Source organism: Manis pentadactyla, chromosome 6 (assembly GCF_030020395.1).
Source record: "Manis pentadactyla isolate mManPen7 chromosome 6, mManPen7.hap1, whole genome shotgun sequence".
Classification (NCBI taxonomy): Eukaryota; Metazoa; Chordata; class Mammalia; order Pholidota; family Manidae; genus Manis; species Manis pentadactyla.
In genome coordinates, this window is record NC_080024.1 from 59,960,941 (window position 1) to 59,970,890 (window position 9,950).

General features: G+C 38.8%; 1 protein-coding gene across 1 annotated transcript in view; it reads right to left on the bottom strand.

Moving 5' to 3' along the window:
- Positions 1-9,722, bottom strand: part of MTX2 (metaxin 2) — a 67,412-nt gene extending 57,690 nt beyond the window's left edge. Inside the window, exon 1 of the mRNA XM_036879449.2 lies at positions 9,532-9,722. Within this exon, the coding sequence (XP_036735344.1) occupies positions 9,532-9,571 (40 nt within the window). The 5' untranslated portion in view covers positions 9,572-9,722. The remainder of the gene's footprint in view (positions 1-9,531) is intronic.
- Between the last annotated feature and the right edge of the window lie 228 nt (positions 9,723-9,950).

Here is a 9,950-nt window from a genome sequence, read left to right on the forward strand (position 1 = left end):
AAGAAAATCAGAAACATTACTTATGATTCATGATGCCAAAACATTTTGCTATAACAAAAAGGCTAATAATCAAAAGAAAAGGAAGTTAACAAAAGGCCAAATCATTAAAGCATCAGTTGCAGACATTACCTTACAGAAATAAATGCTGGGGTAATGATGGCCTTTTCAAGTCTAACAAATTAGAAGATTTGTTTATGTGAAGTTCCAGTTAGTGTTCTAGTTTGACCAGGTAATAAAATAAGATATGGGGGGGGAAATTCTATTATAATATCTGTGGATACTATATTCACTCGGATAAATATACACAACAAAAGTCTTTTTTAAAAATCAAAAGGCATATCCTGCCCAAAGCAATATACAGATTCGATGCAATCCCTATCAAATTACCAAAAGCACTGTTCAACGAACTGGAACAAATAGTTCAAAACTTCATATGGAACCACCAAAGACCCTGAATAGCCAAAGCAATCCTGAGAATGAAGAATAAAGTGGGGGGGAATCTCGCTACCCAACTTCAAGCTCTACTATAAAGCCACAGTAATCAAGACAATTTGGTACTGGCACAAAAACCACAGAGCCACAGACCAGTGGAATAGAATAGAGACTCCAGATATTAACCCAAACATATATGGACAATTAATATATGATAAAGGAGCCATGGACATACAATGGGGAAATGACTGTCTCTTCAACAGATGGTGCTGGCAAAACTGGACAGCTACGTTTAAGAGAATGAAACTGGATCACTGTCTAACCCCATACACAAAAGTAAATTCGAAATGGATCAAAGACCTGAATGTAAGTCATGAAACCATAAAACTCTTAGAAAAAAACATAGGCAAAAATCTCTTAGGCATAAACATGAGTGACTTCTTCATGAACATATCTCCCCGGGCAAGAGAAACAAAAGCAAAAATGAACAGGTGGGACTATATCGAGGTGAAAAGCTTCTGTACAGCAAAGGACACCATCAATAGAACAAAAAGGTATCCTACAGTATGGGAGAATATATTCATTAAGGACAGATTCGATAAAGGGTTGACATCCAAAATATATAAAGAGCTCACACACCTCAACAAACGAAAAGCAAATAATTCAATTAAAAAATAGGCGAAGTTGCTGAATAGACAGTTCTCTAAAGAAGAAATTTAGATGGCCAACAGACACATGAAAAGATGCTCCACATCGCTTGTCATCAGAGAAATGCAAATTAAAACCACAATGAGATATCACCTCACACCAGTAAGGATCACCACGATCCAAAAGACAAACAACAACAAATGTTGGCAAGGTTATGGAGAAAGGGGAAACCTCCTACACTGCTGGTGAGAATGTAAATTAGTTCAACCATTGTGGAAGGCAGTATGGAGGTTCCTCAAAATGCTTAAAATAGAAATGCCATTTGACCCAGGAATTCCACTTCTAGGAATTTACCCTAAGAAAGCAGCAGCCCAGTTTGAAAAAGACAGATGTACCCCTATGTTTATCGCAGCACTATTTACAATAGCCAAGAAATGGAAGCAGCGTAAATGTCCATCAGCAGATGAATGGATAAAGAAGACATGGTACATATACGCAATGGAATATTATTCAGCCATAAGAAGAAAACAAATCCTACCATTTGCAACAACATGGATGGAGCTAGAGGGTATTATGCTCAGTGAAATAAGCCAGGCGGAGAAAGACAAGTATCAAGTGATTTCACTCATATGTGGAGTATAAGAACAAAGAAAAACTGAAGGAACAAAACAGCAGCAGAATCACAGAACCCAAGAATGGACTAACAAGTTACCAAAGGGAAAGAGACTAAGGAGGATGGGTGGGAAGGGAGGGAGAAGGGTGGGGGAAAAGAAACAGGGCATTACAATTAGCATGTATAATGTAGGGGGTGTCATGGGGAAGGCTGTGCAACACAGTGAAGACAAGTAGTGGTTCTACAGCATCTTACTAGGCTGATGGACAGTGACTATAATGGGGCATGGGGGGGGACTTGGTGAAGGGGGGAGCCTAGTAAACATAATGTTCTTCATGTAATTGTAGATTAATGATAACAAAATAAAAAAATCCAAAGGCAGGTTAAGTCATGAGGAAACTTTTTTGGTTTATAAAAGTTCTTAGAGATAAAATTATATCATCAGCACAAAAACACAGCTAAGTATATAAGCACAATAAAATGCTTTTTATGGCCTCTATTTTACCAACGCAGTTATAGTTAAAGGGAATTGCCATGACAAACTGATTGTTTTCATGAAAAGAACTATCTTTATCACTATCCAATCAAATTTCATTTTTATTACTGATGTAGAAAAGTTCAAAACCATGATTCATTTATAGAGCATACAAAAATAAGAAAAGTGTTCAAGAATAGAGGATCATTTACAAAGCAATAAAAAATTAAAACATGCATTTCTCTTACTGGCAAGACAAATACATCTCTTCTACGCATAATGTCTATAGTTGGATTTGCTGAATATTATAACTTCTGTCTTTGAACAAAAAATGAGAAGCCTAAATTTAATGCCTAAAGTTAATATCTCATCTCCATTTGATCTTCAGTCCATCTGATAACTGCTTATCAAGAAATTTCAAAAATGTCTGAAAAATGTTAAGTTGAATGATGTTTTACTTCAATTTTCATTAAAATATGGAAGGCCTGAGCTAACATTAATAACTCAAAAGACTTCACAGAAATAAGGCTGGCAAATTTTATAGGGCACCCATTACTAAAACCTTTTAAGTTAAAAACTAAAAATCATGTAATTTCAGAGTATGGAATGTTAATAAAGCATACAAGAAAATTAAAACTACTTTCCTAGATCATACTATAAATTAGTGCTATTGTTGGAATGAAGTTATTAATAAATTTAAATAATTAAGCACCACAAGACCGCAATGAGATAAATGAAATATTCCAAGACTTCTTTTCATCCTTTATATAGTTTACTGAGCTTCTAAATAAAGAACAGAACAGATATTGTCCTGACTTCAAAAGATTAATAATTATGGTATGATGAAATTAACTAATATGCTTAAAATATAAGCCGGGCATTGGTGAAGAAATAAGGCAATTCAGAAAAAATGGTATAAGAGATGATAAAAGTAGACACTTCAGACAAAATGCTCTCCAAATGGTAATGAGATATTATTACACCGGTAATATCCTCAAAGGCTCTTGGTCAATAAAATAACAGACACTACCACACATAGAACATTTATTATGTACCACCCTTGGTAGGCACTTGATATATTATAAAATACATTATTCCTCTTTCACAAAAAAAGGAAACTGTGGCCTAGAAAGGTCTGCCTGAAGTCACAGACCAAGAAACAGAGCTCAGCTTAGAACTCAGTTCTTCTGTTTTATTCCAATGACCTTATTTCTACCTTTAAACTCTATTACCTAATGAGCTTCAATTTCCTCATCTATAAAATAAGAGTAACACCTAAAATGATCAAATTGTTAATATTAGCAATTATGTATATATATCACCTAGCACAGTGACTCAAAAATGGACACTTACTGTTATTACCAGTAACCAATTATTAGCTAAGTTTTTAAGGATAGAGCTCTTCAGCAATGTCTAACAAACAAGCCTCCACTGAAAAAGACTCAAGAGTATATATATATAGTTGTGACCTATACCAAAGATTCTATTTATAATTAAGATAAACATGGCCGAAGTTTATCAAGTATGTAATCTTGAAATAAGTATCTTAGAATAATTTGTTATAGGGGTTATCCTAACAATTTGGTAACTGTGATGTTTTATATTACTGATATAAATTATGTATTTGTCTTACCAATGGGTTTCAGTCCCAGGCAAGTACACTATGGATTCAATGAGACCAAAAAATGACAATGTAACATTCTTGGGGTGAAAGGGTTTATAACCAACTTTATTCCCACAGTGGCAGGTCAATCACTAGAATCTCATCCACTCAGAGCAACTCTGTATGCAGCAAGCTGGTCTCTGCCTCTAGGCCTCTCCAACCCCTGCAGCCTTCTCAGACTATGTCCTGGGCGCTGCCACCACTCCAGTCTCTGCTCCCCTGCAGCCTTAGCCCTGCAGCGGTACCACTGTATCACCCAGAGCACTGGGTGGAGCTCTTTCTATAAACGTATTGCCCACACCTGCATAGTGGGCTAGCCAACCAGGTGAGAATCCTGGCCATAGGAACCTTCACTTTATCCACAGTATTCTACTTATAAACAACTTTCAAAAGCTTTACCAAACTTAGTGGCAAAAGTTAGTTTCAGGTAACATCTACTAGAACAGAAAAACTGGTAAGTAAACAGCTAAAAATAATATTAATGAACGCTTTTGAATGCTTATGATACGTCAGACACAATGCTAAGTACTTTGTATCTTTACTTATTATCTTTAACCTATAATTATCATCACCATTCTGAAAGTAAGAAAGCTGAGGCTTAAAAAGCCAAGTAATTTACCCATGGTCGCACATTTTATAGCAAGTAGCTAAGAAAGAACCCAAGTCTGCTCTCATTCCAAAGTCCAAAGGAAGTGTAAAAGGAAAGTGAGGGAAGTGAAGAACACTGTAGGGAATTCCTGCTGTTTAGTGCTCAGCATCTCTCCCTCCTTTAGTGGAGTCCTAAAGCCTGTGCCACTCCTGGCACAGGGATGAGTGAGTTTAGGCCTTTCCACCACAGTACTCCATCCTGATGGCTACAGGACGGCTCCAAATGTGGCCACACATCCAAATGGAGCTACTCAATCCTTCCCTAGGATACATTCATACCCACTGACCATGAACAATTTTTTTTTAAAAAAGCAGAAACTTAAGTAATATATTGCCAAGTCTTGCCATTAACAAATAAAAAAGGCAAGAAGTTTAAAATACACAGGCTGTTATAAAAGATTTTGAAAACCATTCAATATCCAGGACTATTCTTATCCCTCTTTTAAGGTTTTAAATCATCTACACATCTAAGTTATTAATCAAAATCATAATTAACCACTCTTTTCCATATTACTGAGTTAAAAGAACAAAGTCCTCTTCCACTTTAACAAATTTATCCAAAGAAAATACTCAGTATGCAAGCATGTTTACATCAGAGAAGTACCATATATACCTGTGATGACTTTAGAATGCATTAACTTGGCTAGAGTGAATTACATTTGCCAAAATTCCCTTCCTACTGTTCCTGATTAGGACAAGCTACAAGGGTTATTCTCTAACTGGTGTTGGAAAGACAAAAGGGAGGCATCAGCTATTTTGTAGGAAACTCCTTCTCCCAGTTAATTCAAACAGTAATCTAGACCTTGCTGTGAAGGGCTTTTGCTGATATGATTAAAGCCCCTAATCAGTTGGCTTTTCTTTAAGCAAAAGGGAAATCATCATGAGTGGGCCTGATTTAATCAGTCGGAAAAACCTTTGACAGAGGGGGCCTCTCTGAGTTGAGACACTACAAGCAGCACCTGGTGCACAAGCCCCTCTTCCTCTTGGATCTCCCCTTCCTGGTTGCCTGCCCTGTAGACTTGGTACTTGGTTAGCCAAACCCCTGCAACAACAGCTAAGCCAATTCCCTGTGTATGTGTGTGGATAAAATGAGAGTTCCTGTGGCCAGGATTCTCACCTGGCCATTGTTGACTAGCTCACTGCACACCTGTGAGCAAATACATGGCTGTTGACTCTATAAAAAGAGCTCCGCCCAGTGCTCTGGGTGCGACACAGTGGCAGGGCTGCAAGACTGCAGGAGAGCAGAGCAGAGGACAGAGGCCCAGAGGATGGCTGTGCAGGACGACTGTGCGGACAGAGGGGCCCAGAGGCAGACTGGCTTGCTGCATGCAGACTCGCTCTGAGTGAACGGGATTCTAGTGACTGACCTGCCACCAGGAAATAAAGTTGGATATAACCCTTTCACCCCAAGAACGTTTTGCTGTCCATTTCTTTGGTCACACTGAATCCATAGTAAACTTTCCTGGGGCTGAAACCCACTGGCAAGACAATGTGCATGTGTGTATAGTTATAGATACAGAGCTAGAGCTTCAGCTAGAGATCAAGATTGTACTTTGACTTCTCTTGTTGAACTAATACAACATTCTAAATACCCATCAGAGTAAGATTAGGTAAGTATATTATGATTTCTTCACTACAATGAAATACTGTTCAACCATTTAAAAATGATGTGTAATTCTAGTCAGAGACAAAAAGATCTCAATGTTATGACAGATTACCAAAAAAGTATGCATATTTTATATTATTTATGTTATTTTTTTAATACAGGGAGAGAGAATGAGATAGCTTTGTTTCCCAAAGTTTTAGTGATGAGCATGGGATTTTAAAGTTTTAATCAGGGTGCTATGATTTTAGGTGATTCTTTTCTTTACTCTTTATATTCTTTTGGATTGTTTTCATTTTCTCCAATGGCCATTATCATTATTACTATCAGAAAAACAACAACAATGAACCTTTCTCATCTGACAGGTAAAAATGTGAGGCAGACTTATAGGTTAAAGTGTGCCCAGAGCCTTAAAGGACAAACGAGTTATCCAAGCAAAATGGACGTTTCAAGCAGAGGGCAACATGTGCCGAAGATGGACACTACAAATAGCTTACAAAGGCAAAAGTTTAAGGAAAGGAATGACAAGAGATGAAGCTGGAGAGATGGACTTGAACCAACTTATGCTGGTCTTAGACGACTCACTCCACCTACTGACAAGGGGAAACTAATGAAGGTGTTAAAACAAGAGGAGTCACATTTGCAACTTAGGAAAATTAAAATAAAATAATACAAACAAAAACCCAAAAAGCCTCTGAGGCTTGCAGTATGAAGGCTGTATTGGAAAAAGGCCAGCAGGGAAGCCAATTCAGAGACAACTACAGTGATCCAAGTGAAAAATGACAAAGCCCTGAAGTAAGGTAATAGCAACAATGGAGATGAAGAGGTCAAGCTACTAAGCCATAGTAAGGAGTAAGGACTGAGAAAACTTGGTGGGGGATATAATGGTAGTATAGAGGCAGAAATGGTCCGTTTAAACTGGGAAGTTCAGAGAAGTCTTCCAAAAAGACATCCTTATGAATAAGGCTCTCAAGAGGTATCACAGATAGACACAAGATGCCTTTAAATGTTTCCAAAAGAATTATCAGTGTGTTGGTTCACGCCCTGAAAGAAATAATAAGTAAATTGTTAAATACCCTAAAACCTAGAGCTCTCAACTGCAAACACAGATTCACAATTATTTATTAAGTTATAATAGGACTACATACATACATATCTTAATCTCTTGAGGCTGACCTCCTCCAAGAAAACTGTATTGCTGCCAGAAATAGAATACTTTGAATAACTGGATTTGAGTCACTTTTAATTCACAAATCAAACACAGGGTTTCATATAAATTGTTATTTTAGCCACCCATTTTTCACTGCTTCCCTAAATTCAATCTTTTAAATTTTTTTAATTACAAAAGTAAAATATTCTCACTGTAACAATTCAAACTATTCAGAAAGGTAGTTCCTCCACCCTCCACCAACACCCTGCCCTTATTACCCTGAAATTACTAATCAGTTGAATGTTCTTGTTTTTCTTTGCTTCCATAAACAAACACGTTTATATAGGGTTTATTTACTTAACAATGGGTTCATACAATATGTATATTATCTATAATTTGTTTTTACTTAAGATAATCATAGGTTTCAAGCCAATATATTTAACAGGTGTACCTCTTCATTTTTAGGATCAGTAATAATGTGGGAATACCATAATTTGATACATACTTAGGACAGATCTGATTTTCACTATTACAAATAATGCTACAATTAAGATCGCTGCATATTTCTTTAAATACTGGTCCATATATTTCTATCAGATAAATCTCTTGAAGGATTTGAGTCAAAGGTATCTAAATAAACACTGCTATATTAAGTTCCCAAAAAGTAGTAACAATTTACAGACTCATCAATAGTTTGAGGGAACTGTTTTCCCCAAGCCCTTTTCAGTACTAGAAATTACCACATCTATTTTGCCCATCTAAGTGGAAACACTGTTATCTATTGGTAGTGACAGGCAGCATCTTTTCATATGTTCATTGTCAATCTGCATTTCCCTTTTTCTGAATTGCCTTTTTCTATCCTTTACCCTTGAGTTGGTTGGGTTGTCTGTCCTATTAATTTGTAGAACATACATCTTTTATTATACAAAGCTTTTTAAATTTTTCTGCAATCAAGTCTGCCAACTTTTTCTCCTGTGGATTCTGAATTCTGTATCGTGCTAAGGCCTCCTCTGCTACCTATGATTATTAAAATAATCTCCTATATTTTCTCCTAATTATTTTATTACAATTTTATTTTTGTTTTTATTTTACATTTAAATCTTTATCTGGAATTTATTCTTGTGGCATTACAGCTTAGGAGTTGTTCCAACCCCATTTATTGGATTATCCATCTTTAAATGCCTCCTCCTAGAGTAACAGATCATTACAAATAGCTAAGATGGCACATAGATAAAATTCCTAGAAATTCTTAAATTTCACTAATGGAAGCAAAATTCTAAACTTATTAAAAAGACATTCATCATTTCTTCTTCAGAAGAAATCACACATTGGGACACATGCATACAGTATACCAGTATTAGCATACACTGTGAAATGGTTGATTTTTTTTTAACAGCAATCTAAATTAAATCAACTATCTTTTTTAACATAAATACTAAAAATATAAACAATCACTGTTTGAAAATTCAAGATTATTTATTGATTCAAGTCACAAATATTTACTGAGCACCAACTGACAGCTACTCACAATAATAAGTGTGATCCCTACTTACATGAAAATTGCAAACTAGTGGAAGCTTCCCTCTCTTCCTGAAAACAATGTATTTTAAATACTTTCACCCATCAACCTTCACCTACCTATGTCTAACCTGCTCATTTTCTCAACACTTTTTTCTTTCACTACAGTAAGAACCTCAATAACAGAAAACAAATCTATTTACATCAGTCGTGTTCAATCCATTAAATCAAAGGTGTTTCTCAAAAGTATATGCAGATTTAAAGGTGTTTCATTGCATCCTAGAGACCTAGCAAATGGCATTACTGTGTTGCCTGCTTGGAGAGGAGGCAAGAACTTCGGAACAAAGATAATAGGTAACAAGTGACAAAGTATCATGAATGACAATCTCCTTAAACTTCAGGTCCCGCCTCCGAGGCCTCCACTCTTACACGGAAGCCTTCAGATGCCCGCCCCTGTGGCCACGCCCCCGCCATACCAGCCCACAGCCTTCACCATGTACCCCGGTCCCTCCGGACCGAATTGGAAGCTGGACAAAGCACCAACCAGGAGAAGCAGACGGGACTCCCGCCCTGCAGAGTGACCTTAGCCAAGTGTCTCCCCCTCGGTTTTCTAATCCGTGAGATGAGGCTGGCACACAGTGCCTGCCTACATCCTCAGGACTGGGTTTAGTATCTAATACAGCAAGGCTGGGGGAAAGCCGCAGCCCTAAACCCCACGCAGTCTCCGCGGCCGACCAGCGCCAACCCCGCTCCGTCCGCAGTCCGCGGCTACGCGCGCTACCTGCGATCTGGGAGACGAAGGCTTCCGCCACTAGCGACATGTCGTCAGGGAGCCCCGCGCCCGCAATTCCTACACCCCGCGGGCCTCAGTGTCCGCCTCCGCAACCCGGGCGCTCGCGGCACCTCACAGGCCCGGCCCCTGCTCGGGTTAGCTGAGGCAAACCCGGCGGCGGCGGCAGCAGCGGCGGCGGCGAAGACCCCAAGGTTACCGCCAGGCCCGGCCAGGAACTTCCGGCGCAGCTGACAGCGGCGCAAGAGCGCTTCCGCCAGCCCCGCCCCCTCCCTCAGCGTGGGGCGCGCGACTGCTGGGTCCCCTGCGACCGCGGAGCAGCGGCCGTAGCGTGCTGGGTTCCCTTCGTCTCCGGGCTCCGGCCTCCAGCCTAGCGGGGTGGGGTGGGGAGGGGAGCGGAAGGTGGGGGA